The sequence below is a fragment of the Labrus bergylta genome, chromosome 9 (assembly GCF_963930695.1).
Source record: "Labrus bergylta chromosome 9, fLabBer1.1, whole genome shotgun sequence".
Lineage (NCBI taxonomy): Eukaryota > Metazoa > Chordata > Actinopteri > Labriformes > Labridae > Labrus > Labrus bergylta.
The window spans coordinates 16,954,047-16,978,850 of NC_089203.1; the positions used below are offsets into that span (position 1 = coordinate 16,954,047).

The 24,804-nt window shown below is 39.6% G+C and overlaps 1 protein-coding gene and 1 long non-coding RNA gene across 3 annotated transcripts in view; both read left to right on the forward strand.

Moving 5' to 3' along the window:
• spock1 (SPARC (osteonectin), cwcv and kazal like domains proteoglycan 1) overlaps positions 1–24,804 on the forward strand; it is a 99,738-nt gene that overhangs the window by 33,979 nt on the left and 40,955 nt on the right. For both annotated transcript variants that reach the window (XM_065958769.1, XM_020642636.3), the window contains exon 3: positions 13,241–13,286. In XM_065958769.1, coding sequence (XP_065814841.1) covers positions 13,241–13,286 — 46 coding nt within the window. The remainder of the gene's footprint in view (positions 1–13,240; positions 13,287–24,804) is intronic.
• On the forward strand, positions 19,888–20,667 carry LOC136179946 (uncharacterized). Its single transcript, XR_010666860.1, has 2 exons — positions 19,888–20,078; positions 20,192–20,667. It is a non-coding gene; the product is annotated as an uncharacterized lncRNA (long non-coding RNA).

Consider the following 24,804-nt stretch of genomic DNA (forward strand, 5'->3'; position numbering starts at 1 on the left):
TCAGTTTGTTTACATCGGCGGGACGGCGGCTGACTCCTCCTCTCGCGAATAAAAGTTGTTTAATTGAGGGACTAGAGAAAAGAACAATAACATACTGTACTCACTGCTTAACTACGTTTCTAGATCACGCTCATTTTGGGTAAATTTACATGCAGTGTGAAGATACAAGCATAATAAAGATTGCTAGCATTAGCATGCTAACACAACAATGCACCGCGAGTTGTTTTGGTTTCATGCTAGTGCTCAAGGGCGACATCTGCTGGATCAAAAAATCACATATAAAGCCTTTGAAGCGCTTCCCTCTACATATGAAAACTGATTCTGATGAAGATCTTACCCAAAAGTGATTTTATTGTCACATGTACAACATTTTATCTGAGTCTTATTTTCTCACAGTGGAGTTCAAAGCTATTTTCTGTCTTTTTCCTTCAATTGTGAATGGAAACTGTTCTCATGTTTTTCATTTAATTTAAACTCATTTTCCATTTCATCCCCCTCTCAAACGTTTTCTTAAAAATCACTCAACATTAGGGATGTCTGGACAGCCAGTCATTTTGATAAATCCAAAGTGTCACTCATCTGTCTGTCATTCTGCAGCTATTGTTTGCGTTATTTATGATATCCTTGTGTTTTTCACTCTGTTCTCTATTAACTGCTTGAAACCCACATTTCTCAAACCAAGAATGTGCAACGAGGACAGCATGCCAATAACCGCTCATTCATTATGGAACCCGTTTTTCTTTGTTACTTCGTTTACTCACTTATATGTTTAGCTAATATCCCAAGCATAAAACTGAGAGGATGCAAGAGAAAAAGATAAGAAATCTAAAACCTGGTTTCTATTTCTGCGTCAAATCTTCACCGTAGCTATGCCGTAGTGGCCTATACACTGTCATGAGCTAAAACCTGTGCGTTGGTATGTCTGCGTATCTCTGCAATACTCTGCTTACAAACGCTTTCTATGCTGCTTATATCGTCAGTTTCTGGTTCAGTCTCTGCTTGTTTGTGTGTAGGAAACTATGGCGACTGAAGCTGAGCATGTTATGTTTGATTTGGAGATGATGAGTCTTGAGCAGCTGTTGGTTATACTGCAATTATTGCAAAGAAGAAACGAGAAGAGACATCAGAAGGGATGGAATGTTGGAATGCAACGGATGGAATGTTCATAGCTCAGTTAGCTTCTAGTTAGCCTTCGTTAAACACAGAGGTGACACAGACGGGCTTTACGAGTCTGAAGATAGAAAGATAATTGGGATAACAGACTGCTCAGTGGAGGTTTTTCCCTCATTAACGTGAAAAGAAAGGACAGAATGAAGAGGAAGCACATTTTTGATGCTTGGCTGTGAGCCAGATTGTTCAGTTGAGGGATGTTTTCAGCAGTGGAGGCGAGGGGGAAGAGAGATGAATGAGGGAGGATATGAAAATAGAAAGCCAAGAGGAGAAGGGGGGGAAGTAAGCAGAGAGAGGAAATAAGTTGTCTCCGTTTACTTAAATGGAGTTTCACTTGAGAAGAACACTCAAGCCGGATGTGGTTTTAGTCTGATTCTGTGTGTTATAGCAATGGAGAAAGTGATGTTCTGTCAACTATCAATATGAGCTCCTGTAGCTCCACAAACAAAGAAGAAAAACTGCACACCACCCCATGTAATATTCAGTGTAACCTGTGTGTTCATATGAATGAGATGCTGCCTGTCAGTCTTCAGGCTGTAGACAAGATGTTGGATAGAGACCAGATAGATTTTAGATTCCAGACAGGTGAGCAGACTCCCATATCTGTTCTTCCTCTCCCCTCATTTTCTCCTGACTCTCTCCCCTCACCCCTTCTCCTCACCATGTTTACATATCCTCGTCATCTTTCCTCCTTTCCCCAAGTTCACAATCTCTCTTTTGATCCTGTAGAAACATACCCTTTGTCTATATGTTGGCTTCACTGTATGTTTATCATCTATTATTTATATTTATATTTATCCCTCAGCTATGGACACATTTGAGCATCTTAATTGTAAATCTGGTGCAATAACTCAGGAAATTGCCATGGATGACCTGTAGAACATGTCACATTACATTTAGTGAATAGAGCCATCAGATGCAATCAAATGAGGGAATTAAAGCCAAAAAAACCAGACCGTATAGTCTTCTTTTTACCAAATCAGTAATATTAAAGTGAATCTTCTACTGCTCCAAATAAATAAAAATACCTGAAAGAAAAATCCTCAACCCTGTGCTCCATGAAATTGATTTCACATTCACCCATCTCCATTAAATCCCACACTGCACACCGCAAATATGTGCTCAGAAAGAGAACTCTCAAAAATCCACAATTCTCTCTTTTGTGTGAAATTGATCCACCGCATTTCCCCCATTTTTAAAAAAAAAATTAAAAGTGTTTCAAAGTCTTTTAAGAAATGCAATTTGATGATCTATAATAGAGTAACAGAAGCGACAGGGTCACACGGTAGTGTCACTTCCTTTGAATGTTAGGCAAAACTATGATGCGTTTTGTGATGATGAGTTTTCAGTGTTTTGAGCCTAAATGACTTCCACATTCACACACATACAGCCATCTGTTGGTGAATTTCTCTGCTCCCCATAATAAAACTCCACATCTCTGCTCTCACTGTTTGTCTGCTGTGAGCGTGCTCAGTTTGACTCTGCAGCTGCAGCAATAGCACCACTGACAGATGAGTTTATACCCGGCCAGTGAAAGCTAACCCACATGACCTCACGTTAAAACGGGCTTGATCTCCTGTCACAACATTATTAGCTTGTAATGCCCTCAAACGCATTAGCAACTCTGATCCAAGTAATTTGTCTATATGAAACGACTATATGAAGAAGTCTAATCGTCTATACTGTCTATCCTCTCAGAGGTTCATGTGAAGTCCTTTTTTTGTTGGATTTCTTGAAATAACTTCAGTTAAGGTTTTAATAAAGTTTTGGACATGTTTTTTCTTGTTTTTGTTATTTAACATGAACAGCTAAAATCACAAATAAAAGCAATTAAATTTAGATAAATTGTTTTTTTTTCCTACTTATTAGGTTTCCACTGAGAACTTGCTCATACAAGTGTACAACTTCTCTTTGGGGGTTGTGTGTAGCTTTTCTAAAAAAAAAAGAGATAGTGTTTCCACTACGGCCCGTATTCAGCATGCCTCCCTGCTCACGAAGCCAAACAGTGAAGTCATCTGATTCAGTGTGACTCTGAAACTCCACCATGTTTATTGCTCTGATAGCCAGAGCTCATATATCAGCTTCAAAAGACGATGCTGATCAGATCCCAGACCGGTGCTTGACTATAAGTGGGATGCAGCTTTAAGAGGAGAGCAGAGTCTTGGGAGGGAGACAGAAACGAGACGGAGAAGAAGATGAGGGGAATGAATTTGAAACTATGGAGGGAAGATGAGGGAGGTAGGGAATTGGGCAAGTATCCAGGCGGATGAACATAATGCTGAAAGTACAGAGTAAATCTTTAATGCTGTTTAGTTTCCAGAGAGAGGCCCGATTTGCATTCTCATCCCCTGATTATGATATCCTCAGTCAGCACTTCGGGCTCTGCTTTGCCTATTTTAATCTCAATGAGAGTATTTGTGCAAACCAACTTGTGAGTAAAAGCAAATGTGCACACACACACAGACACACACACACACCTTCATTTGAGGTTCCTTCTGCTGACAGGAGCTAATCGGGCTGAGGCCGTCCTCACTTTGTTTTGCCTCTCAATCAATTCCAATCCTTCTATACGTTTTCTGGTCACACACTTCCTCAGGGATCAGCTATCAGATGAGATACCAAGCCCTTCACTTTAAACTGGAGAGGTGGGGAAAAAAAATGAGCTGACCTGCTGGAGTCCTGAGAGACACAAAGACTGTGAAGACGTCATCTCAGAAATGAAGGACTTAGAGAGACTGTCCTCACAAGTCAAATGAAAGCATGGGTTACTTGACTCATTCATACCCAGCAAATGTGTCATTTCTGTACTGATTTGGTTTCAAAAAAATGGAGAGGAACCTGAGCTGCACCTGACTGAAGTATATACTCTTGACAAGTAGTTGTTACCGCCATTCAGTTGTCAGCTAGTAATTGCACTTTCACGATTTTGATTTAAATAACTCTATATATATTTCAGGGGGAAACAGTTCTCGCTAATTTAATACCAATGGAAAGAGCGTTAACTATTGCACTTCAGTTGTATCATTATAAAAGAGACTGAACATGATTCAAAAACAGCTTTAACATCAGTGGTGGTTCCTCCGAACCATATTTGGGAGATGACTGGTTCCTTTCATCTTATTAAGTTGGCAGCAGCATTGCTTGTAGTGGCTAACACCCCAACTAGGGTAGCGTGGTGTGAGATATCATGCTAACATATGAAAACAGGTGCTTAATATAATCTATGCAGTGAAGCCAGTACAATACACATGGCGTTATGGCAGTAAATGTCATAGAGCAGGACTGATAGTATAAATTTATATATGAGTCATGGTGGTGAAAGATGGACGGTACTGGTGTGAGAGACGACTCGTACATGGCGCTGGCCCACAACCGGCATGCTATCAGCTATGGAAGATACCGCTGTACTCATGGTGCCATGTCCCAAAACTATAGGCACATATCTCTATAAAACTAGCATACTAGGAACAGCACTGGCATGCCGGTGCCCATCGAAGTGGCATGCCACATGGCAGTTTTCAAACTCCCCATCACTCTTCATTAACAGATATTGATCCAGATCTATCAGATCTAAAAAAAAAAAAAGTTTTATAACATTCTGGTCATCATAACCTTTTTATCATACTTTATACATTTTGTTGATTTACTACTACCTAACTTGATGACTTTCTTCAACTGTAACGGGATGTTCGCGTGCGCTATCCCATTTTTAAGGGCTGTCCTCAGATTGAGAAATATGCTTATACAACATCTATACTATAATGTTTGTGTTGCTCTGCAAAACAGAAAGTGTTTAGTTTTATGTTTACCTCAGCAAAACTCAGAATTCTGACTGAGAGACTGACCTTGACACCACAATCGTGGGTCCACAAGGAGCACAACACAGCCGGATATGCTGATTTGTAGTTTTCACCAGCTTGTTTCCATCCCTTTACTATTATGTATCTGCCCCTTCTCTTCCTCAGGGGAGACTGTCTGAACACTGCAGCCTAGTTTCACTTGATCGTTCAGCTGCTAAACAGCAGCGTCTAATGGATGTAATCACTGCGACATGGAGGTGTTTGAACGCAAACATGCAGTCAATTAACCGTAATTAAAATGGAGGTGCTGCTAAATAAACTGCCACATGTACAATTTCATAATAAAGGAATCTCATTTTCACTGGCAGATGTTGTGCTACATTTAGAACAGATTCTAATTAAACTCTAAAAACAACTTAATTAAAGATTGAAAGTTTTAAGTTGCCAGCCAGTGTTTGTAATTTTTAAATGGACACGCCTGAAAGACTTCCTCTGCTGTGAAAGTCTCTTACCTACTAAAACATTCCAGCACTACCTCCATCAGAGGCATTATGATTATAACGACTGAGTTTTATCTCCTTGTAATCACTTTAAAGGGTTTGAATGACATTGGGGCAGTGTCGCAGAGAGCAGTTAATGCTTCTGAGATGAGCGCACTAAAATATTAATGGAGGTCCTAGGCAAGGAAAGGTCATCCCTGAGACTTAGAGGGAATAATAAGAGGTCTAGTGGTAATCGCTGTGAAGCTACAGTAAAGCCAGCTAGTAAAACCTGTGACCGCTCTTATCAGCCTGCAGCACCTCAGCAGCAGTCCTCTGCTAGACAGAGAAAATGGAAACAGCTATTATCTGATGCTAACAGATGAAACACTTGCTCTTGTATACACACAACATGGTTGTAGCTGCGGGTCAAAATGAAATGAGCTGAAAACACCAACATGTCACACTTCGACCAGATGGTACACGAATCAACAAAACCACAAGTGCGTTTATCATACAGGATTTGGTTTATTCACGCAGTTATCTCCTCTTAGCCTCATATCAGCCCAAATGCATCAGGTGGTTCCCCAAAGTCTCTGTGGTGTTGTAAACAGGTACACAGCAGGTTAAACACCAAGAGTTAAGGGAGAATAGTAAGGCGTGTCTTTTCAAACACATGTTCACTTCACATGTGTTTGACATTATTCATCCTGAAATTGATCACTGATTTGCTTTGGAAGGCTTCACAATCTTTACAACACCACAATGTGTACTGTAAATACTGAAGTGGGAACGTTCATTAATTAAAATGATATTTTACTGTGTAATGGGGTTTGAGCTCCTTTTTTTTTTCCCCCCAAGTTTCTGTTTGTCTACTGTTATTATCAGTAATAGTTGACATTGACAGTAAGTTCATCTATATTAAGTCTGAACAGCTAACCCACCAGATTGCATGAATTCATGCACAGTCAAAGGCTAAGTCGACAGGTACTGCTACTCTGCTTGGCTAGCTACTAGGAGACTAGATTTAAAACATTTTGGTTCAATCATTATCAAAAGCAGACTGTCCTTCATTTCCAGGCAGTGGAATACCAAAATGATACTTTATCGAAATGGATCATTTTACAATATAGTAGATAGATGTGAAGATGAATTTAAATTTTTCAGCAATGGCTATTAGTTAAGCTATTTCTCTTCAGTATTCTCCTGTCCAGTCGTCCATCTTTCTTTAACCATTTTTAATTTTGATACGGTTACAGATGCCAAAACTCTGGAATCATGCTGAAGGCCTAACTCAATTATAAAATAAAATAATAGGAGTACGTTCACTTTGCAAAGTCATGACATACTAGATACCAGAAAAAACATCCTTCAAGTATAAATTCCTACATTTTTAATCCTGCCACAACCTCCCTGCCACACCGTCTCTTTTACTCCATAGCCGTTTATTCCTCTACACCGTGCCTCCACTTTAAGCCTGTACAATTTGTCCAAGATGTGTTTCAAATTACATGCCTCATCAAAGAAGGCTTTCTTATAAGGCTGCGTGTATGTGTGTGTGTGAGAGTGAGAGTGTGTGTTTGTCTGAGTCCTTTGGTATTTCACCACCCTCTGAATCAGATTCCTATTAAACAAGTCTCTGGAGCTGAGCTCGGTGTTCAGAATGAGTAACAAAGGGTTGTAATAGATCTGACAGGCAAAGCATACTGTGCTGACCTTTCTCTCTCTCTCTCTCTCTCTTTCTCTCTCTCTCTGTCCTCGCCCATCTCTTCCTCTGCCTCTGCTGTGCAATCATTTTAAAGGAAGCAGAGGTAAGTAAATGCATTGTTTTTGTAATTTGATAATACTTTTATAAAGCATATTGCAGTATGCCATTGCTTTTAGGTATTACAGAGCTGGACAGGTGCTGCTGATTTAAATGCAGCAGGTTTAGTTGCTGGTCGGACGTAATGTGGTCTTATTTTGCAAAAGTCGCTGTAGTTGTTTGATATGTTTCCTACCCTGAAGCAAGTGTTGTAATTCCAATCAAAGTCTTTGAAGTATAATAAAGGTCAACTTTCTGTATTGCAAACCTGTGATTAGTTTGCATGTCTGACATACTGGAGGTGAATTCAGGGAATCTCATAGTACATGGCCAAAAGTATTAGGACACCTGCATGAGTCACCTGATCTAGTATAATCTCATAACAATAGAATATAGAATAGAATAGAATAGAATTACTTTGTTGATCCCAAACTGGGAAATTGTGGCGTTACAGCAGCAGGTTATCCAACACACAATATGAGTAAAAAACACAATGTTAGCAATCTAAACACAATATAATATTAACTACAAAGTAGATAAGTACTAAAAGATATCATATCAAAAATAAGAATGTGAATATATACAACCAGGATTTAACTAAGCATTACTAGTCTTAAATAGAAGGATTAAATATGGAAGATTGAATGTACATGTGCAAAAAAAGAGCCGTAAATTAAATATGAAAGATTAAAGGTAAATGTGCAAAAACAGAGTAGTAAATGGACAGTATTGACATAAGTTAAAGTGCATGAGTGTAGACAGAAACTATACAATATAATGGCGAGTAGGCAGCCAAATAAAGTGAACATGAGTGCAGGGATAATTTGTAAATTTAACATGTGCAGAACAGATTACAGTATGGAGAGAGAGAGATATCATCATGATGACAGTTCTCTGCTCGCATGAGGTGAGCTGTTGTACAGAGTTATGGCCTTCGGTAAGAAAGATTTCTTGTATCGGTCCTTGTGACAGCGGAGTTGGATCAGTCTGTTGGAGAAGCTGCTCCGCTGTTTGTCCAGTAGGGTGTGCAGAGGGTGATCAGGATTATCCATAATGGATAACAATTTGTTAAGAGTCCTCCTCTCTGTCACCACTACAAAAGAATCCAGCTTGCAGCCTATCACAGAGCAGGCCTTCTTGATGAGTTTGTCCAGTCTCTTAGTGTCACCAGCTCCAATGCTGCTCCCCCAGCAGACCACAGCAGAGAACAGTGCACTGGCCACAACAGACTGATAGAAGAGCTCCAACATCTTGCTGCACACGTTGAAGGATCTCAGCTTCCTCAGAAAGTAGAGTCGGCTCATCCCCTTCTTGTACACAGCCTGAGTGTTGGCCTTCCAGTTCAGTTTGTTGTCTATGTTGACACCCAGGTACTTGTACTCCTCCACCACAGACACGTCCTCTCCCAGGATGCACAGCGGTGGTGGCTCTGTCCTCTTCCTTCTGAAGTCGATCACAATCTCCCTGGTCTTATCCAAGTTCAGAATCAGGTGATTTCTTCCTGTCCACTCCACAAAGATATCCACCAGCTCTCTGTACTCCCCCTCTTGCCAATCATTTATACACCCCACCACCACAGAGTCATCAGAAAACTTCTGCAAGTGGCATGACCTGGAGTTGTACTGAAAGTCAGAGGTGTACAAGGTGAAAAGGAATCCATGGGCTTTAATTGGCTGCTTTAACAACGTCCAGTCATCTGAAGGCTTTATATGACATTTCATGACACTTTGCTCATTTTCAACCCAAAGAGATTTAGGGAGGTTTTAGGGTAGAGTGTACGGGTGGAGGAGGTCTGAAAGGTACTGGAGGGCAAGGTCTTGCAGTGATTCGTAGGTGAGGAGGAGGCTTTTGTATGTCATGCGAGACTTGACCAGGAGACAGTGAATGCTAATATTTAATGGCCTGTTATCAGGTACGGCACCACGATTCCAGTTTTTGGATGGGCTGAGATAATTTAGGCTAGGCCGGTTGAGGAGGTTCAAGCAGTTTCCCCTTTTTTTTATACTAAATTATATACTTTGAATGACTCTTTCTGGGAACATATACGATACCAAGTCGTTTTTTTATCAACCTGCCCACTATTATAGTTTTTTTAAAGGTTTGACTGCAGGCTCAATTATAGAGGAAACACGTTCAACTCCCTTTCAACGTAAAACAACTGCTGAATCCTGGAACATTTTCAAACAAGAGAAACAATTAGGACAGCACACAAATTGTATTTTAATTGCCACATGAACGGCAGGCGCTCTTTTTCAGCATGTATTTATAATTGCCCAAAATAGGTACTAGTCCATCCCAGCAGAGGGAGTCTCCACCATACGTCTTTCAACACCGAAGTAGTCAATGAGCTTCTTTAACTCGAGGTACATAGGCCATGTAAATAAAATATAAATCCACAAAAATACAAAATGACAAGTTGTAAAGCAGGTAATGAAACGTCTGTGATCAGTTCACAAGAAACAAATAAATGAAAGGTCCTCATTGACTCAGGCTCACCCACCTCCACAAACTTCCCTGCTGTTCATTTGAGCTGTGACCTGGGTAAACTCTTGAACTTCCCACAGCCTCCCTCTTACTCCTACAGCAGCTCCAACTCAGCCGTGTCTATATCACTCTCACCTCTGCTGACACCCAATCCAGACTCTGCCACACACTGCACTCTTAAGACTGGACTTGAAATTACAGCTGATCAGGTGATGAGAGAGCTGAGGAGACTCCACCAGCTCTTCAACATAAGTCTGCAACTACAGAGATTTCCTGTGCTTTGCTTGTGTCCAAAAAGGTACACCCTGCATCCCTGAATGACTACCAGCCTTACACTCACCTCTCACCTGATGAAGGTCATGGAGAGGCTGAGTTCATATCTGAGGACACATCAGACCAGCAGTATGTTCAGATCACTGCAGACCCCCTGCAGTTCGTGCATGGTCCCGACATGGGTGTGGTTGACGCAGTCATATACCTGCTGCAGAGAGCATACTCCTTCCTGGACAGAGCCAACAGTTCAGTGCGGATTGTGTTCTTCGACTTCTCAAGGGCCTTTAATATTGTCCAGCCCAGGCTGCTGAAGGAGAAGCTGGATGACATGCAGGTGGAAGCCCCCCCTGGTTTTATGGATCATGGACTACCTGACACGCCGGCCACAGTCAGGCCCTTTAACATCTGCAGAAAAATGCTCAGCATGTTCTATCAGTCTGTTGTTGCAAGCACTCTCTTCTTTAGTAATGTGTGCTAGGGTGTAGCAGGCATTGTAACAGAGGAAGCCAACAGACTCAACAGACTGATTAAGAAGGCAGAGTCTGTTGTTGGTTTGCAGCTTGTCAGACTGGGTGAGGTGGTTGAGGTCAGAGTGCTGGAAAAATGATCATTTCTAAGATGAGATAAAAGTCAAACACTTATTATGATTGTTCATATATAACTAATACCCTCACATTGAGAGGTTGAAGTATTTTCACTCTCTGATGTAATTGTCACTGTATACACAACGATTCAAATTTTAATGGACTCCGATTTGTCTGAATGGAGTAATGTCCTACTTTGCACTTTCACAGCCATAAAGGATTCTTTTATAATAGGCACAAAGTGAGAAAGATGGACATAAGAGAAGAGAAAAAAGAAGGGAGGACCTTAGGGAGAAGCTAATTAGGTTTCATCCCCCCACTTCAAACTCTTAAGCTTGCTTAAGTGTCAGCAGTCGTCAGTTATAGAACAAGGACTAAATGAGTAGGTCAACTGTCCATTTTCTAGGCTCTTCCCTACACCTGGAATATTTTGCCTCTCTCTCTCTCTCTCTCTCTCTCTCTCTCTCTCTCTCTCTCTCTCTCTCTCTCTCTCTCTCTCTCTCTCTTTCTCTCTATCTCCCTCTCTCTTTTATTCAATAATAAGGGAGGCAGAGATCTTGCTTTCAGACCCAGCAGGTTTTCTCTGTCCAGTTCACATAGTGTCACTGACATGGGCTCACTCCCCGCTGACACACATATGGTGCGCTGCAGGCACTATTTTAGATGCAGACACCACCACTCTGTGTGTGCTTGTGAGTGTGTCGGTGTGTGCACATGTGAGTGTGTAGTGCTGTTAGTGTTTTAAGAAAACAATTCAAATGACTAAATGAGCAAAGTTTATTTGATAAAAAAAAAAAACTCTCTGGGATTAATAAAGTATTTCTGATTCTGATTCTGATTTATTCCAACTAATGATAAACATAATACAAACCCCAATTTTAGCATTCATAAGAACTGTGTTATACTGTATGTATACAAATTTCACAAGTCTGATTAATAATAAATAAATCCAATAATCCAATAAAACAAAACAATAATTATATATCTTAAAAAAAAAGCAATGCTTTCTTACTCAGCAAAGTCAGCATGGATACATTTCACTGGTTGGAATGAGTCATGGTTATAATGGCCATACTTTAACACCAATTTGAAGCATTCAGGTGGTTCCCAAATTAGCTATTAGCTACACTCAGACAAATTACTGCAAATTAAGTGGAGGGGAAAAAGCCTTTCTATTCATTTTTAATTCAGGAGAAACAACAGGTATTCTGTACAGGGGTGTGTCTAGTCCTAACTAGGGCACTGACTAATGCAGGGGTGGCATGGAATCTGTGTGTGTGAAAAAATAAATGTATTTGACATCTCTATCTCCATTTATTTTATCTACTTTAAGTAACACAGGAGAATGTCAACATATACTGTACATCTTCTAGGTTTAATTGTTAAAGGACTCAAAAAGAAGATGTCTTCCAGTGCCACACTATGAAATACTTTAAAAGTAGCCTGCCACCTCCTGCACACTGTCTATTTAAAAAATATACATTTATTAGAAACTTTTTGGTACCCAACTATTTTCAGTTAGTCTGACAATCAAAGTTTATAATTCGGGGTTGTCATGCAAATAAGATTTCAAGGAGGGCCTGTGCCACCCTGTTCCATCCCTTTGGACGCGCCACTGACTTTGTATGACACAAAGGCAAGCCGATAGACAAAGAAACTCCGGGTTTGAGCTAATTGGAACTTATTAATGGCACCACATATTGTTATTACATTATTTAAAAATCACATATTCATATTGTGTTGTTCGGTACAATTAAAGGATCAATACAGTTCCACAGAATATTTGACTTTAGAGTGCATCCTCCTGCTTCAATGTACTGAAAACACCTTCTACTTATTAGACAAACTTTCACTGTGTTGTATGCATGTTAACAATAATGTTTAAGCTGTGGCTCTTTATGTAATGGTTTTTTTAAATTGCTCTGCAGAGTGGGAGACTTCTGGGTAGAGAATCCGCTCAGATTGAAAGTGTGTTTGGCTTTGAAAATCCAACTCTCTTCTCAAATACACTGAGCTGAGACAAGCCAATTATTTTCTCTTTAATAATTTATTTGCTAAGGGGGTTCTTCTTCTGTGACTTTGGACCATTCTCCTTGTGAACAATAAGCTTTTGTGCTCTTCTTTCAAACATTTACAGTTGTTATACACCATCAGTTGAAATTCAAACCACATTCTTCTCCTCAAAATCTTTCAACTTCTGATGTGTTTTTCTGAGCGCATTTTTTCTTACTTGTGTTTTTGGGGCAAAAGACGTTCATATTTACCTCAATATTCATACCAAATTGATTCTCTATCAATATATCATTTATTTTTTTTACTAGAGCCTGTGCCTGCATTTACTCTCTGGTGTGTATTCTGTAAGATTTTCTTTACTTGTTACTTGTGTCTCATGTTAAATGCCTGATCAAGCGTGAACCCCTCCCTCCCTTTATTTTGAGATTTTTATGCACAATAGTTTTTGTTTTTTTGTTACAAAGCAAATGCACGAAAGAACAAAAGTAGAGAAGAATAAAGCTATGCTTTATCAGCCATGTGTTTAGTATTTAGGCTGTGCTCTGTCAACTCTACAAAATAATCCAATCATGATATGCTCATTGTGAAGTTATTTTTTCATAACCCAGTTTCTTGTGATGTGTTTCCATTCAGGATGACTACTTCAAAAGCTGGGCTCCTGCCAAATCTCTAGACCAAGGTGAGTCCTGCTGTTTGTCTGTCATTCTCTTTCGAGCAGATATAAAAGTAGAATACTTTTTGAGTACCAACAGAATGTGTCTGTAGCATCAAGTCAAACTCGCCCTGTGTTAAATGCTTGGTGACATACTTTCTTATATAATGTTAAGGAGAGGAGATATGTTATCACATTTACAGAAAGCTGAATGTGTTCCTCAAATCAAGGTATTAAGGGAGGTTGAATTGTGGCACCAATGATGCAGATTTTCTGATATTCTTACACACGTTCTTAATTAAGTCAAGAGAAAATCATTTCACACATCGAGGTGGCACTAATGTGACCACCTTCAGCTTATACCAAAAGGACCGGCCCTATTTCACATGTTCTGTTTCTTTTAGGTCTGTTGTTGTTCACTTTTGAAAACCTCTTCAGTGTTTCCCACATAATGGTGCTGTTGCAGTGCAGGTGGTGAAAGGGTTGTCTATTCAAAATGTTTAAATAACTTACCAGATTTATATAAAGTTAAGTTATCTGTAATTATAAGGCTAGTTTTTACGTTAATCTGCTCTCACACACACACACACACACACACACACACACACACACACACACACACACACACACACACACACACACACACACACACACACACACACACACACACACACACACACACACACACACAGTCACCTGCACCTCTCCTCTCTTAACTCACAACACCCCCTACCCCACCTTATCTCCTTCCATTTCTCTAGGCCTGTTTGTGTCTGATCTTTTGACGTTAGGCTTCCCATCAGCAGTTTTATACATTTTATAACGATTTCTAAAGATGCTTAATTAAAAATTTTCACTCAAGATCCAAAACAAAGTGTGCAGATTGGCACAAAATGATTCAAACAGCAGTAAGAGAAGGTTCATATTTCACATGAGATGTTGCACCTTAAACAATTCATTGACAGGAGGCATGTACAAGAAGACGCACTGCAGGTCATCAGATGTGAGGCGGAGAGCCAGGGAAGTTTGTACACTATATCATCAGGGATGGCGATCTTATACACATAAAAAAAGACATTTAATAAATCATATTTGTCGGCTAATATACTGGCGGCCCACCGGGGTAATCGTCTTAATGGGGAAACATCACTCTCTAGATGTTCTCCCTTAAAAAGGCTCATTCTATCCAATTCAACTTGAAACACAATTTAAAATGATTTTGAAGACTTTTTTTGAAGGAAAAGCTTAGACATCATCCATCTCTACAAAAACTCCCTGCAGTATGTCTCATATTTTACATTAATATTAGCACCGACATGAACGTTTCTATTTTAAAGGCTTTATTCCCTTTAACTTCCAAGAAAGAGATGGATGAAGCCCCTGTTTATTTTAATCTCTTCTTCCTCAATACAAATGTTGGGACCTTGTACAGTCAACACCAACCCTACAAACACAATTGGACAAAAAGTAATGCTGTATTTAACCCACTAAGGTGTTGAAATAGAAGCAAAATAATAAGAGCTGAAAATCTTGAGGCCATAGAGGAAGTGACATCTATCCACTGAACATTGATTTTAAGCTGAGAGTTAATAAAAAGCTCAACCTTTCCCACGCCGGCTTTAGTGTTTCCTGTGTCTGTGTGGCTTTGCTTCTTAGCTCCTTTCAGATTGCACATATCTCAAGGTTACACGGCTTAAATCAGTAATTGTGTGTACGTATTTGTGCTTTCGATCACATGTTTCCTCCTTTACTCTCAGTCTTTTATTAGTTTAGTTCATCGCCTGGACATTAGAAGGACCCCAAATGAATTAATTGTGCTTATTCAGGAAGCAGTTGCCAAAAGTCCAATTATCTCTGCAAACATTAGAGTGTTTGTGTGTCATTATCCAAGGCCTAATGCTCTACCTTTTCACAGTAAAGTACTTATGGACGTTGACCACAACGCCAAGTGTATTTTATCAATCACAGTCAAGTGTGTAATGCTCTTAGAACTGTGTAACTCTTGACTAAACCCAATTATTACACACGCCGGCTTACTTTCACTCACAGTCTAAGTCCCACAGTCTCGCTTACATGGGCACACACACACACACACACACACACACACATTTTAGGGGGCTGATTGGACTGCAGCACACAGACTTAAAATCTGTCTAACACAGAGTATGTTCTGCTGTGTGTTGCCTTGCCTTTGCATATTTAGCACAGTAACTGTAACTCTACAGGGAAAGACTTGCTGAGCAGGTTTATCTGGGCCAGCTCCTCGTGGATACTGAGCCCTAATGAGAACAGCCTCGCCTCAGCGTAGTTTCTCTCATTTCTCAGAGAGAGCTAAAGACCAAAAAGTAAACAGAGATTCGTTCGCCTAAGCAAGGACTACATACAGCTGATGTAACGGAGGATCCAGCAGTCTAGCTGGCACTCCTGTATATGAGCCTGATTAAAAATGAAAAAACAACAACAATTTACAGAAGGAAAAAATGCTTTGTTTCCAGGTCAAACCTTGAGTAGCATCCAGTTGGAGTGTGTCTATCGACTGTACTTCTTATATTTAAAAGTCAAATAGGGCTGAGATTCAACAGAGAGAGAGTTGAACAACCAGAGAGACAGACATGGACACATACTGTCCGGGTTTGGTTTTACACTCAAACTCAAATTGTTACATTTGGGAAGTTACAGAAACAATGGACACTGCTTAAATTTTCCCGTCCAATTAGAACTTACGTTTATGATCTTATTTGGTGAATTTTTGAGTTTGTTTTTAATTTAATGGGGATTGCGGAATATAAATGGTTTAATAATATCAGGTTAAAGTAGACGACTATTTAAGCATTAATGTGAGAACATCAGACTGAGTGCATTAAAGAGCTTACAGTGACACAAACCATGTTCAAACCATTTAAAAAAAGAACTAAGATATTTGAAATCTTGAATTTAAAAAAAAAAAGAATTGCCAAAGATAATTAAAGATGTTTAAAAGGTGAAACAAAGATGTTTAAAAATAAAGGTGTTATTTATTCATATTTATTGTTGAAACCTTTTTTTGTTGGGGGCGGAGGGCAGCACAGTTTATGTTCTTTCAGGGCAGGCTCACTTTCCCACAATTTGAAAACCTCTGTTCTATGGATCTTTATGCTCTTTCACTGCCCACACCCCACTGCTCCTACCATGCATGTGAGTCACTGCAACATTTGGAAAGGTCATAATGAGGTAACCCTGTTTGGAGAAAGTGACATCTGTGCATGTCTCCAGAGAGACATTCAGTGTAGTTGAAGCAAAGAGCAGCATTGTGCCAATTGGACTCTTTATGAGAGAGCATAAAATATTTTTCACAATCTTCCTTTTTGCCCCAACCTCTCTGCAGCAGCAATACTCATCAGCTGCAATCTGACTGCTCCCCTGCTGCAAAGCGGCTAACACCACAATGCAGTCACCCCCACGCAAACAGCACTCAGCGGAGTATCGGACAGCATAACAATTACACAGCAAATAATAATGGAAATCAATCAGACAATCTGGAGTGCTTTGTGAACATTTGCTGTTTTCATGTGTCTGAATTGCTCCTAGTGGGTCCCACTTTTGCCGGGCTGGTACTGCATGAATCATGCTTTTTGTTTGCTTCACCTTTTAACTACAAGTGCTGTCAACATGTAAGACTTATACATCCAATAAGGAGCATGTTCTGAGAAAATGTCTGTCTCTTTCCCAAACAAATGTACAGTCAGGGAAGTGTGCAAGAAGTCGACTAAATGATCAAACGCGTCACCCTCACTGATCAGCACCAGAATTAGTAGGTGGTTAGACCAATTATTAATAATGTTTTTAATGTAGTTCAACAGTGGTGGTTTAATTTTGTGTCTAAGCTGTAAAGCAACCACATGCCACTAGATGGGGCTGTAGCTACCTGTTCTACTGCCGGAATGTAAACCAGCACAGTGGACAAATGGCATCTCTTAAACGGGGTACACACTACAAGATAATCGGCCCGATTCCCCCCTTCCGACCAAAGTCAGCAAAGGCCCGATTATCTGATGTTCCAAACATTATCTTGCCAGATTCTCCTGTGGTGTGAGGTGTGTTGAGACTGATTTTACCCTGCTTGAAAGACGATCGGAGCAGCCTGATTTGAAATAGTAAATAGTAAATATTAAACGTGTACAATATTTACGATCAGAAATCCTGTTGTGTTGGAAGAACACCGAGGACGGCGAGCTCTGTGAATTGTCACGTGGAACAGAACAATAGCCAATAGGGAAGCAAGCTGACTGAAGCAGGATGCGCAACAAACATTACCATGGCGACAACAAAAAACATAACGTAAAAAGTTAATTTGACGTCATAAATTCAGGACCAAATAGTTGATTTGTGGCAACAACACGAGTGTTTATACGTGTCGTGTAAAAAAAAACAACAACAAAAAAACACAATCCAACTGTCTAGGAAACGTTTTGGACCAAAATGTTTACCGTAAAGGACGTACCAGCTAACAGCTACCCACATTCCGTACGAGATAACTCGTTTTGGATATTCGAGACTCTGGTTGTTGGTGAGTGAATCGGTTAGTGTGTGGTGTGCTGAGTTGGTTGTCTCGTTGCACACCACACCACACCACCATTCTGTTTAAGATCGTTTAAGATTTTAAAAATATTTTAGTGTGTGCCAGGCCTAATAGGAGCAGTATTTCACCTAGAAATGATTGATTGATTGATTGATTGATTGATAACCCAGCTCAACTTAATAATGATATATTGTTTTTTCTTACCTTAATCCATTCAATCATCAGTTATTATGTCTATCTTGGATATCGACTTCAATCAATCATTTCATCTTTTTTTAATATGTAGCTCCAAATCTTATCGCCAAAGTAATCACATGACACTTTACAAAAAGGTTAAGATGATTCTACTTGTTATAGTATGTTGGGAGACCCATCGATCCATTAGCATTCTTTTAACTGGGAGAAACTTCCAGCAGAACCTGACTCACTGTTATACAGGCCGTCGTTGGATATTGAAACAATTATAGATGTTGGGAACACAATTTTGCTTTTAAAAGCGTTGTTCACAGTAAATTAGTGATAACAATTTAGGATAGACTTTGGAGAAATTGTTAATTTAAGCATGTATACAGAGTTGTAATCAAATGTGATCTGTGGGTTAAATTGGTGGTCAATACGGCTCAATGCAAAGTGTCATCAGTCACCACTTGCTCATCTCAGTTTGACTAATGAATCCTTGTTCGCCCTTGGAGACTAATCAGCAGCAGGAAGGTTGAAGAGGGGAAAAATCCAGTCCCCTGATGAATCACTTTGCCATTAATGCCCCCCTCGCCCACCCCCCACCAACACTCCGAAGCATCTAATGGAAAAAATCAGTGAGATCACAAATTACTTGATGGTGATATACAAAACAGCATGCGATCAAATCCACCGGTGGCAAATGTGTTTTCAGGCGTCTTGCAGCTTAATGAGGTCCAGACGTTATTGTGGAGCTGTTGTTGTAAACATGTATTTGAATCAAACTAATCCTGCTAAATTTTTAGAATCAGAATCAGCTGCAGTCTGGACGATGTCCAGTTGGCCACTTTATTTCACAGAAATAACATCTGCTCCGCTCATGAGTACTCTGATATTATCACCATCTCAGTATTGTGCAGTTGATTTTGTTTTGCATGTATCCGACTGTTTCTGTGTGACTTGTTTTCATTTTGTTGACAGCAGGATGGATTTTATTTCTGATTTGCAGTAGGGACTTCTTCATGCAAGCAAACTCTGATTTTAAATAGCTTTTTTCTGCCTTTTATTTGTAACTACATTTAACTCTGCTGTGTTCGGCTATAAATGACTTTCCTGAGACCAAACAATGTGCAACAGAAATAGAGCTTAATTTGACATTAAGCTTATGCATATTAGATGCTGAGAGTGTTGAATTAGTATTTTTGTGTTGTGTGTTTTAAACCACTAGAAGTTCTGAAATTTGCATTTGACTGAAGCTGTGATAATTGGCTGTGAAGGAAAAAGATGGTTTTGTTTTTAGATTGGAAAAGGGATTAATTTGGTTTTATGTTACTGTGCGCTTTGTTCAAAGAAGCTCCATCACCCAATACTGTAGAGTCTGTTGTGTGATAGTAATGCACTTTATTCCAATACCAGCAGAGCAGGAAGCAGACCAATAACAGTTATTGCTTTCAAACTGTGTTAAAAGAATACTTAAGAGTCCAGAACAAATGGAGTCATTTAGTTTTTTTTACTTAAAGGTATTAACCACTTCCATTAGATTTTCTGTGTGTATATAATGTGGATTGTTTCAACATTGAAGTTTATTGTGGGCATATATAAACACATTTTGGAACTTTGAAGAAGTCACCATTTTTTGAATTTGGTGGAGGTGAAGTTTTGACATTTTTTGCTAACAGGCACTTCACTAAACTAACAGAATCTTTTATAAAGCAGTCCTTGCCTCTTAATATATTCATAGAGAATTATAGTGTACCCTGCAACCATGCTTTATGCGTGTGTCACCCTCAGTGCAGTGTGCAGGTTCTCTATCTGCTATTTTCTTTGAACATTACCCTCACTTCCTCTAAATTCTCTCATGGGTTTTTCCTTTTTCTTCATTATTCCAGGCCATCCCTCTCTCACCAGCCTCTTCCCCTTCATGCGCCTGTGTGTCTGTTCATTGTTTCTCCTGAGTTTGTTTTTATTGTTTCTGATGGATTGAGTTCATCAGATGGAAGTTACATAACAACGAACAATTGGCGACTGTGATCAACATGCCACGGTGACGTAAATTCACAGACATGCACGCCGAACAAAAGCCTGTGAGAATCAGTTGTTAGTTGTTTTTCATTAATATTGTAAGACTTTTGGTTATTATTATCACAACCCCCTGTGTAGCTGTTGGCTCATTTTGTTTATTTCTTTCTTTCATCAGCTTATTTTGCCCTACATGGAATCTGAAGTGGAGGGATGCACTAATATTTCCCTTCAACTTGATGTTGGTAGATCCATGGTTTTTACATTTGGGATCATTTCTGCAAGAGTCTTATTAACAATTTGATCATGTAAGAGCTGATCAAAAATGTGTTTTCAACAAGTCCATTCTAAAAATTATGATTTCCCTTATTCAGATCCAGATCCAGCAGGCTCTATGGTGGCCTTTACTGTGACAGATCGCTGTGGCCTCTGTAAGATGCAAAGTTTTTAGTGTGAGATAAATATTTTAAATTTTGTACGAGGATGAAAGAAAAAAGAATTCAAATGTCAGTTTTGGAACTAATTAATACATAATAAGGACTTGTTATGGGAAGGGTAACCCGTTTTAAATTTCAGTGTTTGTGGCTATTCATTAAACTTTTTGAAACATTGTTTCCTCCTGAGATGTGAAATACAAACTTCTGTAAATCTGTATTCCAAATCTTACTTCTTTGGTCCAAACACACAGAGCATGGCATTGAACTGACTTCTTGAAATTACACGTCGCACTTAAATGTCACACCATCTCGTCTTAATTTTGCATGAGAACAATTGTTTTCACCGCCTCATGAACCTATTACCATGGTGATAGTTCATTGACCTGGCTGTTTGCTAGTCATGCATTGGTTAACCTTTTAGGCCCTCTGTACATGTTGTGCTTAATGCTGAGTATTAAAGCTGTGTGAGGAGGTAGGTGTGTTTGGGTGACACTGGCCTGTGTCCCAGACAGCCCATCTTTCCCTGTGGGTGTCCCTGAACAGGCATCTGCTGTACTCAGACTCATATGTTCCTGGCACAAAGTGGCCAGAGATGACCCAATACCAGTGAGAGAGAAGTTATATCATGTGGAAAAGTTTGATCATAGAGAGCCGAGGTTCCAACCCTCAGCTTTTTCATTTGGCATCTCTTTTTCACACCTTCTTAAATAAAAACAAGATATGTGGTTTGTACCTTTGGCTTCATTTTCCATATTCTTAAACTACATAAAATCCTCTAGAGCATTTGTAATTGGACACTAAAAAGCTTTTTGTCATCTTTCCAAGTTAAAGGTCACGTATTGTACTTTTTTCCAACAAGTTTAAATGCATCTTAGAGCTCCCCAAAACATGTCTGTCAAGTTTCTTGTTAATAAATACACTCTGATCCTGTGTTTTATGCATGTCTATGAACCCCTCTATTTCAACCCTGCTAAAAACAGGCTGTTTCTGTTCCTATTCCTTTAAATGCTAACGATCTGTGTTTGGCCACACCCCCTTGGAAGATGATGTGGCTCTGGCTTTCGTGCACCATGCCCAATTGTTTACAGTGAGAAGGCGGACTCAGAGATCAGAACAAACACCTAGTTTAGGGAGTATCACCCACATGGGGGAGGGGTTACTGCCCTTTGTGATGTCATGAAGGGAAAATCTCCAGACGGCCTGTTTCAGCACACATTTTCTAAAAAGCAGAGCAGACGAAAGACAGAGGGGATGGACTTTTCTCATAATTGGGTGGTTTGTAGACTGACTAGAGACACGAGAATGTGTATTTTGCATGATATGTGACGAATATAGAAGAATTTAAAACCATGCTTTCTGAAGACTTTGACGGTCTTTCTGTCAAGCTCTTATTTGAAACTTCAATCAGAACCAGAATCGGATGTATTCCCCAGTAGATATGAAAACAAGACTTTTTTTGGACAAAAACAAAACAAGACAAAACTAGTCAATTTAAACTATATAACTAAAAAGCAAGCTGAAATTCACACAATCATGCTACATTGATTTGAGGCATTTAAAGTCAGTAAACCACAACTACACACAAACAGACACAGTAATGGTAATCATGATACCTGGTGCCTGCTGGGATGCAGAGGAAGAAAATACACACAATCACAGTAAGGGTTTGTTAATTAAATGACCAGATGGAGCTAATCATTTCAGCAGTATAGCAGTACAATCTCTATAAAGGATGGACTAGAGGAAATGGTGCAGAAGGAGAGGAAGTGAGGAGTAGTGGTCAAGGGAAACAGTGATTTAAAAAGGTTCAATGTTTGCAGATGGATTAACAGTGTGCAGAGTGAATAGTGACTGCATGACACCTTCAGTTTAGAAAGGCAGAGCCAAAACAAAGCTGTGAATCAATGGACTGCAGTGGGCAATCAGTGCTGAACACGCTGTTTTCAACTTCTTGTCTCATAGTCCCTGCTGTCTAAAAGACTTGTTAAAGTCTTCCCTGTGTTGAACTCCTTTTACGAACATGTCTGAACTAACATCTGCCGCTTATTTTGGGTTTGGGTTTGGGTTTGATTACAGAGAATTAGGAGAGTGAGAACTATTAATAAAAAATCGCAAACACTTGAAGTTAAAAGAAAACTGTTTATTTCAATATGATCAACAGCTTATTACATCTACACAGTCAGCCATTCATGATGCAATGTTCAGTTCATGTCTGCCTTGAAACGAGTCCTAATGTTAGATATATGATGACTAAGGGCGTTTGGGAAATGATATGCTAAAAACAAAAGATTAAATAAACAACAAAATAAGGCATGTTAACTGAAATGTTATCATTATCTGAACATACAGAGTCATAGTATTTATACAGGTTTAATTTTTGTTGTTACCTTTGACTTTGTTATTCAATCTAATCAATCAAATTCATCTCTACTCTTCCTTTTAACTGCATTGTTTCATCATTATAAGGGGAGTATGTCTAGTTGTCAGGAAGATTGTTGACCTATGTTGACCTGACTTTTTAGAGAACTAGACCAATAAAGATTGTGTGTGATGAAGTGTAACCGATCAATCTTTGTTTGTGTTGCGCCAATTCAATGTTATCTCAAGACACTTTACAAACTAGCAGGTAAAAAGACTCTTTGTCATTGTCAAACTACTTTTTTTTTTACAAACTTTGGGATGAAGTTGATCTTCATGAAGAGAAAATTATGTGAGGGAATCATACATTATTATCCTTATATTTCTCATTTTGATAAACTTTAATTAGAAAAGTTTTTTTTTTCTATATTGTGAAGGCAGAATCCAATAAGTTGAGATCTCTCTCCATCATAACCAAAGAATTATGACTACACAGACCTACGTCCCCACGTTAGTCTGTTTTCCCGTATGCAATACCGCACTATAAGCCCCAGACACACACACACACACACACACACACACACACACACTCACACACTCACAGGTTCTCTCTCCACCCACCTGTGAATGACAGCAGCAGTCTGGAGTGAGGACGGCTGCCTGGTAGTCATTAAAAACAAGCCATGTCCTGACATTTACTTTTATTTTTTCCCATTTACAAAAAACAATCTCAAACACTCATTCATAGACGCTGAAGTTCTGTGTTGACTTTGATGGAACAGCCGCACTTTCTGTCATTTACATCATTTTTAAAACTAACTTCATATTTATAACTGAGCTGTGATACAGCAAAAACCAACTGCTCCTTTAGCCTCGCAAACACTTCTTACAACCCTGTGTCCTCTGGGTTGTGTCTGCCTCCGTCAATGTTTGAATTTGATATGAAACTGGTTTCTTTTGCATTGTTATCTGCTCAGTCCCATCTGTAATGGTTGGAGAGTTGCCCTGAAAAGGCCTTAAAGCTCCAGAAAGAGTCCTTGGCACAAGATAACAGCTGTACTGTCAGCCTGACAGGCTGATGCTGGAATCAGGCTGTTTCATTCTGGGTTCTTGTATATGGGGATGCCTAACAGATTTCTGAGGCTGTGATTGCAATGTATTATCCAGAGAAGTCAAAGTGAGGATTACAAATGGCCGCTAGTGCCTGGTTATCACGGGCTGTCCAGAGGAGCAGAGCAGAGTCAAACTGGCATCAGGACACCACCAGAGGACACAATACAGACAGTCAGAGTGAAGAAAATACATGTTAAATTCATCATTTTCATTTCAGGTATTTACTTCTCCTGTCCATCTACCTAATTAGATTACACAGTGAATAAGTGGTTGCTATAGGAACCGATTTGGCTGAAGTAAGTCATTTGTGATGCACTCTGGTTTGGCAGCAGCAGCCACAAACAAAGCCTCAAAAATCTGGAGCTTCCAAATTGCCAATCAGCCTGATTAGACGTGACATTGTGTTTTCCCAGCAGAGTGCTCGTCGTTGTTATATATTTCATCAGCTATTTCTCTAACTCACTGAGCCTGGGTCTCTCTGAAGATATGCTGTCTGTCTGCTCCCATTTCTCATTGGCCCATCTTTAATCTCCTTTAACTCTGTCGCTGTTCCTTAATACATTCTCATATAACCATCTTTGATCTGCGCCTGGAGCAGCTAAAAGAATCGGAAAGAGAGAAGCTGATAAGAAAGGAGACAGATAGGACGACAAACAACAGTGAGCACCTCGGGTTTGTGCATTAAATGGAGTGTGAGCTGGAGCGCAGACAATGTGCTAAGGTCTTGTAGCTGGCTCTCCGGGCTGTTCTTTAAACATTGTTTACCGCTCTGATTTTAATGGCTTGTTGGCCACATCATAAAAAGTGACTCAATATCCAAGACCCCTCAGCTCAACTCTTATCTTGTTTCTTCAGAGGGGTGAGTGCTCGCAGCGTTAAGTCT